Source organism: Musa acuminata, chromosome BXJ3-8, assembly GCF_036884655.1.
Source record: "Musa acuminata AAA Group cultivar baxijiao chromosome BXJ3-8, Cavendish_Baxijiao_AAA, whole genome shotgun sequence".
NCBI lineage: Eukaryota > Viridiplantae > Streptophyta > Magnoliopsida > Zingiberales > Musaceae > Musa > Musa acuminata.
The window spans coordinates 51,936,566-51,949,401 of record NC_088356.1 but is presented as its reverse complement, the minus strand read 5'-3'; the positions used below and the strand labels follow the sequence as shown (position 1 = coordinate 51,949,401).

The 12,836-nt window shown below is 37.9% G+C and overlaps 1 protein-coding gene across 7 annotated transcripts in view; it reads right to left on the bottom strand.

Annotated features, from left to right (window-relative positions):
* The window catches only part of LOC135581543 (uncharacterized), a 59,844-nt gene that overhangs the window by 17,655 nt on the left and 29,353 nt on the right, over window positions 1–12,836 (bottom strand). For all 7 annotated transcript variants that reach the window (XM_065164538.1, XM_065164539.1, XM_065164540.1 and 4 more), the window contains 7 exons: window positions 10,058–10,116; window positions 9,825–9,927; window positions 8,346–8,525; window positions 8,098–8,214; window positions 4,547–4,815; window positions 2,919–4,474; window positions 1,634–2,829 (listed from right to left, as the gene is read on the bottom strand). In XM_065164538.1, coding sequence (XP_065020610.1) covers window positions 1,634–2,829; window positions 2,919–4,474; window positions 4,547–4,815; window positions 8,098–8,214; window positions 8,346–8,525; window positions 9,825–9,927; window positions 10,058–10,116 — 3,480 coding nt within the window. The remainder of the gene's footprint in view (window positions 1–1,633; window positions 2,830–2,918; window positions 4,475–4,546; window positions 4,816–8,097; window positions 8,215–8,345; window positions 8,526–9,824; window positions 9,928–10,057; window positions 10,117–12,836) is intronic.

Sequence of the window (12,836 nt, the reverse complement as noted above, 5' to 3'; positions counted from 1 at the left end):
ATTGTATCATAATAATCAGAAAACAGTTTGTCCTAAAAGCAACCTTGGGTAAAAGGAGATACTATCCTCTCTTCTTTTTGTTCTTGAGGTCTGCACTCAGGTTTCCCACTTTTGACAAGGAGACCGGCTTAATAAGAGAATTGTGAACCTTCCCCAATTATTCTGGTGTTCCTTTCTTACAATTTGCTGATGACAATCTTTCGTTCCGTATACTGCAAAAAGAATATCTGGCTAACTTGGAAGTTGAACACCCTTATCTGGCATACTAGGACCTTTTTCATATTGCCTATTCTTTAAGACCTGGAAACTCTACTTCAATTCGATCTTGAAAAAACATCTCGCTAAAATAAGCCTTATGCAACTTTGTTGGAAAAGTCTAATACGATTGTTGGCAAGGATCTTCAACATGACATCCTTTCTTTATAAACCTTGGCCTGTTTCATCTTTTCAATTCTCTGTGATTCTAAATTTGCCATTTCACCTAGAAAATACCATTATATATGATGAACCAATTGAGATAATATGCAAAGCTTCTTAACATTTCCTAAATGGTGACAGATTAAAAAACATGACGGGAAATTGATATGTCCACCTAAAACCAAAAATTTTTAGGTGATTGGCTGTTATGAAAGAATTCATTGTAAGAGTGGGAAGTTCTGATAAGATCCTAGGGTTTTATCATGGAAGAAAGGGGAGAAAATGGGATGATCACTTCGAGGGGATCGACCTCCTAGGGTTCGTCAAAAGACTTAATAATATTTCATTGTCTGCCGAAAAGAAACGATTACATCACTATTTATAGAGTTCTACCTAGAGTCTATCAGGACTTGGACTCTTAATAATAAATAAAATATTAAATAAATCTCTATCTGATTCTAACTGAATTAAACAGACTCAATAAACATTATTCAAAAGCTCAGAAAATGAAAGGATTCTAACAAGTTCCTACTTCCTGCATCATTGAAATGAAAGCCACATCATTTATTATTTCTGTAGGAAAGAAACCATATTCTTTGGGTAAAACTTACATCAGCCTCCAGATAAAGAAAGACCATATAAACATGTAACGTTTTTCTGTTAAATTTGAAAAAAAAAAAAAAAACCCAATGAATTTACTTGACTATGCAGCAGCATACTAAAATACTTTCTCAACATCAGTGCTGAAACCAACTCACCCTATAGATGGCAACCATTAGAAACAAGTTTCAAATAAGAAAAAAAGTGGTGGCCTACATGATTATTACAGAAAACATGCTTGCGGCTAGAAAAATTGTTGTCATGAATTCATGCATGGTTATACATTAATTTTTGAAAGCTAAGAATATAGTGAAGAACAAAAAAAGATGAAATTTTTTAAAAGAGAATTTATCGGCAAACAAGATATTCACTCCCAAATGAAAAAAGACAACACAAAACATTCCTACTTATGACAGCATTTATGGCCAAGATAAGTGTTCATAGCAGTCATCAAGCTATGCAGTCATATCCAGAAGTTGTCTCTTGTTATTGTAAACCATATCAGAAATATTTAAGGTACACATTATACATATCTTCAGTCACATCAGAATTCAGAAACTTAAACAAACATGGCCAAGCAACAAATAAGATAGAAAGCCGAAGTTAGATGGCATACCCTTCCATCACTCAAAAGAAGAGAGCCCTTCTTGAAATGGACTTTAAAAGCCAAACAATGGCGAAATATTGGGGATGATTCTGTTTCAGGAACCTTTAACTTATAGCAACTCCAGAAATATAAAACTTGATACGAAACTCCAATGTCTAAAGATTCGATAATAATCTCAGAAGATATATAAACCAACTCCCCTTGCTTTCTGCATAGACTAGCTCCTGCCTTCACCTGAGATACATGCATAAATGGAATGGAAGTGATATCATAATTTTGAACCATCTCTAGTGTAACCCTCATCTTTTCCAAGTTACATTTCAGTTCCACACAACCTTCACATATGATCATCTCACAACTTTTACTATGGACAGTGATCTTCACAAAATTGCAATTCTTTACCTTGAAGGGTGGCATATTTTCCACTAAATTATTGCAGGTATGTTCCTGAGAATTTTTGTTAGCTATTTCAATCATTTCAGAATCTATCAGCTCTCCATCACTTGAGCTAGGTATATGTAATGAAATTGTTATATTCTCTGATTTAAGTTTCCAACTAATATTTTCCTGCACAACATATTCAGATGCAAAACAAGTGGGCGTGGCAGGGTCTAAGACAAAATGACACCCGGACTGCGGATCTGCACTGGAAGAAATTGGAGTACTGACCAAGTGTGTTATGTAGAACTGAAGAAGTTCAAAAATATTGTTCCAGTCTGACAAGTGTAACCAAAGATCAAGAGAAGCTACAGTGACCAGAAGTTCAGATTCAGCACTGCAACTGGAGAAATTGAAACAAAGATGGGAAGAACTAGCACCTTCAGGTGTGAAAGATATTAACAGAATATTTCTACTAGAAGAGCGTACAACTACACATGGAATATTCACATCAAGAGATTGTAGCACCTCATTTCTCATTATGGCAGATAGATTAACTTGCATTTCTGCATTTGCAACCATCTCAGATGAAGAATCTTCTGCCCTGAAGCGACAGAATGTTAGTGATAGAGTCTTTATGCAACATCTTACACTAACAAAAAATTGGCTTGAGATGTTAAGTGAAACAACATCTTCCTCCTTGATGTTTCTCTTGCATTGCAAAAACTGCATGATATCAGACTTGTACATTTCAGATCTTTTGAGAACCAGTGAAAACTGATCAACAGCATCAATAACAGCTTCAAGTCCATGTATAAGGTGGTCATCTGAACAACATAGGAACAAGCAAATACATAAGAGAATTAATTATGGTAAACAATGGTCTATATATGAAGCATCTAAAGCATAGACATACCCCGAGCAATTAAGTTACAAACACTGACACTCATCATAATCAATAAAGGCGCAACAGATTGTGGGGAAACATCTGTTGTGGTAGAAGGTATTCGGATCCATAAATCAGCATCCAGTTGTGTAATGAGAGGGACACTTGTGTTAGACATACATTCATCAAGCTTCAACAGGAAGTTTTTGTCATTCCTGATAAACAAAAGAGACAGTGATGCACTTCTTCCAAACACATTAACAATGTCAACTTTCTCAGAATCCATACATCCTGATATCATGCACTCAAAAGGAATCTCCGTAAAAGAATCTGCTGAACTACTCATTGGGATGAAGCTACAAACTAGTTGGGGAAATCCAAACTGTATACAATACTCACGGTTCTCAAGAGGTAAAAGCACAGTGGAGTCAACCAGTTCAAACTTGTATAACAAATCATTTTGTTCATTCCGAGAATTCTCAAACTCAAGAATTTCATGGCTCAAATGTTCATTTCCATCAAGTATCCAATCAGGCAAAGAAAAATAACCTATCAACAATGCTAGAAACTCAGATGAAATGATGCAACAAACATGCTGAATGCTGATATTTATTTCTGTGATGGGAAGCATCATCTTTATTTTCCCTTTCCTTAGACTAAGATTCACTACAGAGAGATTGCTTGGTGATGATGGTCCCCATAGAAGCTCATGGATGTTGGGACAAGACCATGATGATGAAAGCATTAACCCCTCAATAGATGATACTAAATCCCAACAATCATTTTGACAAAATCTGAAGCAAGATATAGATGTAGGCACTGTAAGTGTTGCCAAAATGCAAGAAGAATCATGAAAATATACTCTAACCCTATTCAGAGAGAATTTCATACTAAAACAATTATTATCAGAATTCATGAATGGTTCAGCCATTCTGCTAGATGTGGGTGAAGTCATAACAGAATCCTTCACTGTTTGCCCTTGCCTGAAATTTAAATTCACACCTTTAGGACATTCATTTTTCTTAGCACACAGATTGTTTAATTCTGGAGCATCAAAGATCATAGAGCCTTCAAGACTGTTTAAGCAACCTGATTTCATAACGGGAACAAATCGGTCTATATCAATTTTGCCAAATGTATTATGCTCAATATTGTGATAGTTGGAGAAACCAAACTTAGAAGTCCCATTGTCAATCATTTCCATGTTACTATCAATCAATCTGAAGGACTTGACAGAAGTGTCAGATGAAGAAGATTGCGCTTTAAGTTTGCTGAAAAACTTCTGCAACAAACCAAAAATTCTAGGATAGATATGGAGATCGACATCGCATAAGCAGAGACTGCATTCCTGCTGAGATGCTTGAGCTTGGTAATGCAACTCGAAGCAACCATGCCTCAGACTTTCACAGGAAGGCAGTTCTGATATGCTGAGATCAACATGGTCAGCACTCGTGTTGATTGTGCCACCTATTTCATTTCTTGTTGAGCATAATGTACTACAATTTGGGCCATCCTTGAAACAACAGTAATCTATTGTCAACATCTTTGTGAGGAACCAAAACTTCATAGAGTCCTCCAGAGCACACCTGCAATTGAGAAGGAAATTCTGTAGATTGGACAAAAAAAATAGAAATACACAGAAATATTAAATGACCAACCTAGAGAATAGGTTCTCGAAAGTAAAGGAAATAATTGCACTGTTTTCTGCATCATCTTCAAGGTCGACATTGAATTTCCAATTGTCCAACATGGCAGACACAGAAAATTGGAGGGAAGGCCAATTGTGTACACTGATATCATTTACATACGAAATGCCCTCTGTAAATACTTGAGATTTTTGTTCTGACAACACATCCTGTGCTCTAAGTAGAGCACTGAATATTTTCGGTGAGAAATGCATTGCAAGAAATGGTACAACAAGATCAACCTAGACAACAAAGAGGTATGACATTTGGATGTTACCAAGCATAAGAAGCAACAAAATATAGTATAGATATATATGCAACAAAATATAATATTGATAAATAGGCACATATACAAGAAGATAAACTTTTCAGTGATATGCGAGACTAGGTGGAAGTTACTGATATTACAAAAATAACCCATTCATACAAATGTCAAAATCCGCAGACAGAAAGCCACAACTACCAGTCTGTGGAAAGGCATAAACATGCGACTTGAACATAAGGTAAAACCTTGTTTTAGATCTTGTATAAGGATCAACATATAGCATAACATTCCTTTATGGGCAAAGCAACTGCTAAATCATTCGATTAAGAGATTGAAAAAAGTACAACAGACAGTTGTGAATGAAAAAAAAGGAAAAGGAAAGAAAGAAACAAAGATTTGTATAGGAGCTCAAAAAATCTCCTGCTGTAAAGGTTCCTATGGGAGCTTCTCTTGCTCCACTCCAAGGGCGGCAAGATAGGTCAGATGAAACTCTCCAACAGCAACACTGATATCATCTCTAGCTTGCCTTCCTCAGCAACTGCAAGCCTGCTTCATTCAGAAATGAAGGATAGTTTCTTGATGATACTTGGTAGGTCCTGTTTAGGTTTTATATGTTATGGTTGTGATCAAGTTAGTTTGGTCAATGTTCACATAATTTGTTTGCATAATAAATAATTCTTGTAACGGCAAGTTCCAATGTTTCTAGTTACAAACTATTAGATCATTATACGTCACACAACGATGCAATTGCTAAATATTCCAATATTTCTGGTTACTTAGATCATTTGTATGCCATAGAATAATGCAATTGTTGGATACCGTAGTAAGAAACAGATGGCTGATAACATTGCTCCAAAGTCCAAAGACATACTTTTGGAGACAAAAGTTGACAAGCTTATATGTGAACTATGATTGACGGACATGTTATTAATTGATGCCCATTAATTGGAATACTTGAGAATTTATGTCATTTTACCTATTTATAATAGTGTATTATCAGATACAAATGATTTCACATATTGGCCATTTCTTTTTCGACAAGCCTACATAACCAGGTGCCACATTGTGCCCATTACCTATAATAAAAATGAAGGTGCCATGGTATTTTGCTTAGATCGTTTCAAAAGGTATGTTCCAACATGGCAATCTTTTTTTTTATTTATCAACCAAAAGCTGCCTACCAAAGCAGCTCTAAGTATCAATAAGAGATGACTTATAACTAGTGATTTAAAAAGCGCTAAGCGCCAAAAGGTGTCAAGGCCCCAAAACGGCCGAGGCACTAGGCGATAGCCCGAACAAAGTGAAGCGCTTTGAAATATAAAAATATAAAAAATATATAACATAATTGATAAATATAATTATTTGAATAAAAATATGATATTAAATTAAAAATCTACTGTTAATAGTAGTTAGAGGGGGAGAAAAGAACTATTAACAGTAACAGAGGGGGATAAAGGGTCACCGACAGTGGAAAGTGGCAATAGCAGCGGTGAGAAGGCAGTCGTGAGAAGCTGGCAGCAACAGCGGCGAAGGATTAGTTTAAGACAGTCGCAGCAGCGCTACGAACTACAACAGCGGTAGTGGCAGAAGCTCCAGAGGGCGTCCTTCGATGGCGAAGGAACCTACAGTCCTCTCCTTCGACAGTAGAAGGAATTGCACACGGAGTGACAGCAGAAGGAAGCTACGAGCTCATGCAAAGCTGTTGGACCTATTCGTCGGTGACAAAGGCTCAGTCTATTGCGTCTGCGGTGGAGGCAACGACAGAAAGCAACAGCGACGAAGGCAAAAGCAGTGCTAGGGTTTGCTCAGGGTCGCGCGAGCATGAAGAGTGGCTTTTGAGGGTAAGAAAGTGGTTAGTTGGTTCAATCGAACCAACTTAAAAGTCTGGTTCGATTGCCTTATCTGACCCGAGTGCTCGCCCGAGGCGCTCGGCGCCTGGGTTCTAGCGAGCACCAAGGCAGCGCCTCATTGAAGCGCGCTGCCTAGTCCACCCATGAGTCGCTCAAAGCTCACCTCGCTTGAGCGCCTAGGTGAGCGCTCGGGCGCCTATTTAAATCACTGCTTATAACTGTAATAGAGACATTAGTGATACTGGTTTGGTCCAAGTTGAGTGATAATGTATTGAAGCATCAACCAATTTGTTTGTTTTTTGTGATTGGAATATGGCAAATGTTGTGAAATGAATCATTTCGTAGATCTTGCATTGACAGGGTACGAATTCAGGACATGAAAGGAAAACAAAGAAGGTAATAGAAAAAGAAGTTTACTAGAGATAAGGCCAGTTCTCCCCTCCTTTTTTTTTTTTTACTTTTCCTTTCCTCTAGCTTCTTTCCCGGTCCTCTGTTTTCTTCTTTCTTTTACATCCTCCAACATCACTTGTGTCGGCACTATCTTCATATTGGTGATGTGCTGATCTGCACATAATATATCTAGGCACCAGCTGACACAAGTGTGTGCTATGGAATTTCAGACTTTGTCTAAACTTTCTTTACCGCTTTGTTGTCATTATTGTTGTTGTCTAAACCAAGGTCTGCAATTTCGTACCATACCGGAGTTTCGACGATCGCTCGATACGGTACGAAACTGTATACCGAGCGGTATACCGCTCGGTATATATATATATATATATATATATATTATTATATATAACTCAGCGACGTCGCCTCTCTCTTCTCCCAAGCGGGGCGACATCGCCTCGTCTATATATATATATATATATAAATATATATATATATATATATATATATATATAAGATTATATATATTTATATATTTTTTTTTATTTAAAAGGCGACGTCGCCTTTTCCTTCCCCACGCGGGGCGACATCGCCTCGTTTATTTATTTATATATATATATATATATATATATATAATCCGAAAAAGGCGATGTCGCGTCGCCTCGACGACGTCGCCGAACGTCGCCTTTTTCTAAAATATTTATGTATAAATATAAATATATATATATTATTTTATTATTTTTTTCGTTCTGCCCAGTAACGGGTGGTCCACGTACCGGTATGTCATCGGACCGATACGTACCATCCGTACCGGACGGTATCATTAGGTATTGTCTTCCTTGGTCTAAACTTCACAGAAGAAACTTGTTCCTTCAACTTTCAAAAAAAAAACAATCACAAGAAAGCAATATGTAAAGAACAGAAGGAAGCAAGAACATAATTATCATAAATATGCATATGCTTCATAATGCACCATAACCATGCACAAGAAAGCATACAAGATCACAAAAATTGAGAAGTACCTCCAAAATTTTTAAGTCTGCCTCATCAAAGAAGATGCACAGCCTAGTGTCAAAAGATGCATTAAAATCATCTATCACCGGGACTACTCTTGGTACGTTTGGCTCAAATAAGTTCACCTGCAAGAGTTAAAGTGGAATACAATTACTATAATATACACTAAAATACAAAAAGAAAAAGAAAACAAGCTAATAAAAGCTTATCTAATAAAATAAAAGCTAATAACAGAAAACAAGGTAATATAATATACCTTAAAACCTGTCAATTCAATCCCAAAGCAATTATAGACATCTTGAATTTGAAATTTTAGTTGGGTGCCATTTATGAGATAAGTTGGGCATATGTTTTCCAAGCAGAGTCTGCTATTCAATATCGGAGAACTCTCCTGCTGAGTCTTGGATTGAAGGAAAATTTTATCAAATTCCAATACCTGCCACATTATTTTTTGTATAATTATTAAAACACCAATAGAGAGCATAATGTAGAAGATCAACACTAGCAAAAAGATTAACCATAAGCAAAAATAATTACAAAATGCCAGAATGCATAAATAAACCTTATCCCATAAAGTGTGTTTAGATCAAGTATCTAGGAGAAAGCCTCGTGTAATCTTAGAAAGATCATAACAGAGTGGCTTCTACCTATTTCTATTCATGTATTTAAGTTTGGATATCAGATTGGTTACCCACTGATACTGACTGGGAAAGAACAATATGGAAGGTGTTAAGGGGCTGGTACTGGTCTTCTCTTCCTTTTCTTTCATATTATTCTTCACTTCCATTTATCTCACTCAAAATCCATTGATACTTCCTATTCTTCCTCCTACTGGTAGATATGTCACAATACCAACATCCGCACTTGCAATATTCCCGTCACAAAAAAGATGTGGCAACAAAAGATATATTTTCCAGTTTCCAGTTTCCAGTTTCCACAGATATAGATAGGCATTCACAAAGAACGTCACCAAGAAAGATGTACAACACCTCAATGCAAAAGTACCAGAGAAAATCATCCAGAATAAGCTTGACTACAAATATGAAATAAGAATGATTTCAGCTTCCATTTTGATCTGCACCAGAACTGCTGAAGCTACACAACCCAAATCCACAGCATCCAGCTATAAAGAACATGTACTACCACTATAAGAACTCAAAAGACATAAAAGCAATAACATGTAAAATATAGAATGGAACAGAAGAAAGTAGTTTTTTTCTATAAATCTCATGCTTTAAAATTCTATGAAAACTGAAACATGTATAAAAGAATTACATCTACAATTTTTAGGGAAACCGAATCATCACTTTTCAGGATGTTGCATGAGTAAATCAGCATACAAAACGATTGCTCAAATATAAATTTTTGACAATTTTTGTGCTCCTTTCACATGATACCATTAATCTAATAAGGTAAGATTTCATGCATTTAGATGACAAACGTTCTGCATATACAGAACTTCTTATGACTCTTGCACATGAACTTATATCATACACACAGCTTTTGAAACCTCAAGACAAAAACCAAAATTAATGTCTGAAATTGAATGTGATAATTTGAGCTTTTGTATAGAAAGTGTTGCAGAAGAATGTCACAATACATAGAACTTGATCAATCAAAGTTCACTATTGAAACAATCCAAAAGCTGCGATAACATAATAGTTGCATTTAAACTAGTCTAACATAAATAGTAAATCTACAATCACGATAATGTCTAGATCACAAATGCATTTACCATATTGAGAACTTTTTGCTCCTCATTTTGCAATGCTAAATTCAGGATAGCTTTGTGAATAGTAACATCCCAGTACAGCTTCTTATGGTTACAGATATAGTACCTACAGTTTGAACCAAAGAATACAATGTACTTATATCAGGAAAAGTAACTTCCTTGCTATACATGTATAATGTCATAAATTCATACTTGGTACCTGAAAACTTTTAGGCAAAAAATAATTGAAAACTTACTCAAATTTTGCAAGCAATCTAGCCTCAAAGCTTTTCAGCTCATTTAGTGATGACAGCACCTGCCACAGAATCACTAACAAGTCACATTTGTGATCACCACAACTGCATAGATGGAATAATTTAAATGCACTATTATGGATGGAATAACAATGAAAAATTATGCCAAGAAAATTCCAACAAGAAGTGGTGCAGATAGATGTCGGAAGAATTACAAGCAGAAGCATGTGTCTGGGAGAAAGAGAAAAAGGAGACATGACAAAAGGCATTTAAAGAACAGTTAATAAAATATGACTTACACAAGAACCAAAGTATTGTGCCCACAAATACTTGAATAAGAATTATTTTTTAACATACAGCTGTAGAGGATAGCACCAACCACTCGGGATAAGACTCAAATATGAATTTGTGCAACCAAAATAGGCACAAGAACGGTTGTCTAATTTTGATCTCTCTCCAAATTTACTAAAAAAAAAATTTGGGCCTTAAGTCGTAACACCACCATACTTTTAAGCTAGTGTTGTCTAATTTTGATCTCTCTCCAAATTTACTAAAAAAAATTCTGGGTCTTAAGTCGTAACACCACCTTACTTTTAAGCTAACAGTAAACGCATGATCATGTAAAAGTGGAGCATATGTATATCAAGTTCAGATGTTAATAAAATATAGGAAACTATATGCCTAAAGCAGACCACTTGATCATTTTTTGTCAACCTATCTGGATTCTGGGTGGTACTAAGCCCTTATCCAATGCAAATTCAGGTGACAAATTGATCGACAATCTTATTAGACATGTAGCAATTGTCTTCTATTTGAAATACATATCCAGGATAAGCCACCTTGCAGCAGATCTAAGCACATCTTGCAGATTTGTTTCATTCTTTCGAAATGCACCACAAAATCAAAATAAATGACTATCCAAATAGAATCATAACTTTCTTTAAATGTTGACATTCCTCCACTCAGCTAATGTGCATGGAAGTTGTTTAGAGTCACATTTGAGAATTGTGTGTGTTCCCATGAATGCCTAGAAAGTAACACTAATTTTTTACTCAGTTTCAATTTTTAATTATATATAAAATACAAGTTTAGCAACACCAAGAGATGTGCCGAAGGTACAGTTAAGATTAAGGTTTAAAATTAATGGCTAAAGGACTTGTGCACCAATACTTGGAAACAGTCAGTACTGAATGACCAAAGAGAGAGAAAAAATAGGAAAGGAAGAGAAGAAGAAGAGGAGAACACTGTCACGAACGGTCGTCGCGCACGCGCAACAACTCTGTTCAACGAACCGTTCGGCACTCTCATCTACATGTACAACTGCTTGGCAGCATGTTTTAGCTTGGTTTTAAGTCCTTTTGCTTGTAAAAATGTAAGTTCGAACAAGTTGCAGCGCTACAATGCGACCGCTCACCGAACCGAGCAAAACAGCCCCAAAACAACTCCGTTTTCACGTGCCACGGTCTGTTTTCTGCAGCCCGCTGCTGCCCGCGAAACGTCAGCCATCTCAGCACCCTGGAACCACCCGGGTGGCACCATGGGGGATGGGGCTTCGGTATAGTGTCGGACATTGAACAATCTTTCGCAAGTTCGCACGTTACCTTGATAGGAACTTGTTGTCGCGCCCAGCACCCGGTGAGCAGCTGTTTGTGTACTTGCAACTGTTCGTTCAACCCTCTAAAGTCCTTGTTTTCCTCCTCTCCCTCTTTTGTCTTGTGCACGCAAGGTGCTCGCTGAATTGCTTGTAAAGCTTCCCCTTTTCGCGAGACATTAGGACTTGTCCGTCGCTCGTTCTTCGAACTAATCAACTTTCTCTTTTACAAGTCCTTCGGGACCTGCGAGAGGTTGCAAGTGGAATAATCTTTGCGGACGCATATCGCAAGGGCGAAGCGCGACTTAGGCAACGCAAGCTAAGTTCGTGTCTTTGCCGCAAAGGTGCCTAACGACTTAGGCAACGCAAGCTAAGTTTGCGCCTTTGCCGCAAGGGTGCCTCACGACTTAGGCAATTCCAGCTAAGTCCGTAACAGCAAGGGTGCCTCGCGACTTAGGCAACGCAAGCTAAGTTCGCGTCTTTGCCGAAAGGGTGCCTCACGACTTAGGCAATTCCAGATAAAGTCCGTGACATTGTGGTATCAAAGCGGGCAAGCACTTCGAGCGAGCAGCGAAGGAACTTCGCAACTTCGCCATGGTAAAGCATCATGGCGAATCAAGCAAGACGGGACAAGTCGGACCCTTGCCCCAAGCAGTCGCAGTTGGGCTGCAAGTGCACACTCGCTCTCATGCTGTTGGAGCCGCTCAGGAGGAGCGCGGCAGCGAACATGATGAGCGAGAAGTTGGCTGCTCTCCGCGAGCGGAGGAGGCGTAATCTAGAGCGCCAACCGGGAAAAAGAGTCATAAGGAGAGACTCACAACGACGAAAACCCGCTTGGATGTTCTTGAAGCGAGCTTGGAGGAACTCTACCATGACCAACGAAGGCTTGTTGGGGTATTCGAAGCGTGCAACTCCACTAACGGAGTTGCTAAAGAAGGAGCAGCCTTAGAGGTGGTCTGATAAATGTGAGATTGCATTCCAAGATCTAAAGGTTGTTGTATTGGAAGAACCGGTGCTCAAATTGCCGGACTATGGGGAGCCCTTCGAAGTCCATACAGATGCTTCAGACTTCGCTATTGGGGAAGTACTCATACAGGAGGGTCATCCGGTGGCCTACGAGAGCCGCAAACTCAACGAGACCGAGCGGCGGTATCCAGTGCACAAGAAGGAGAGAACACCGGTGATCCACTG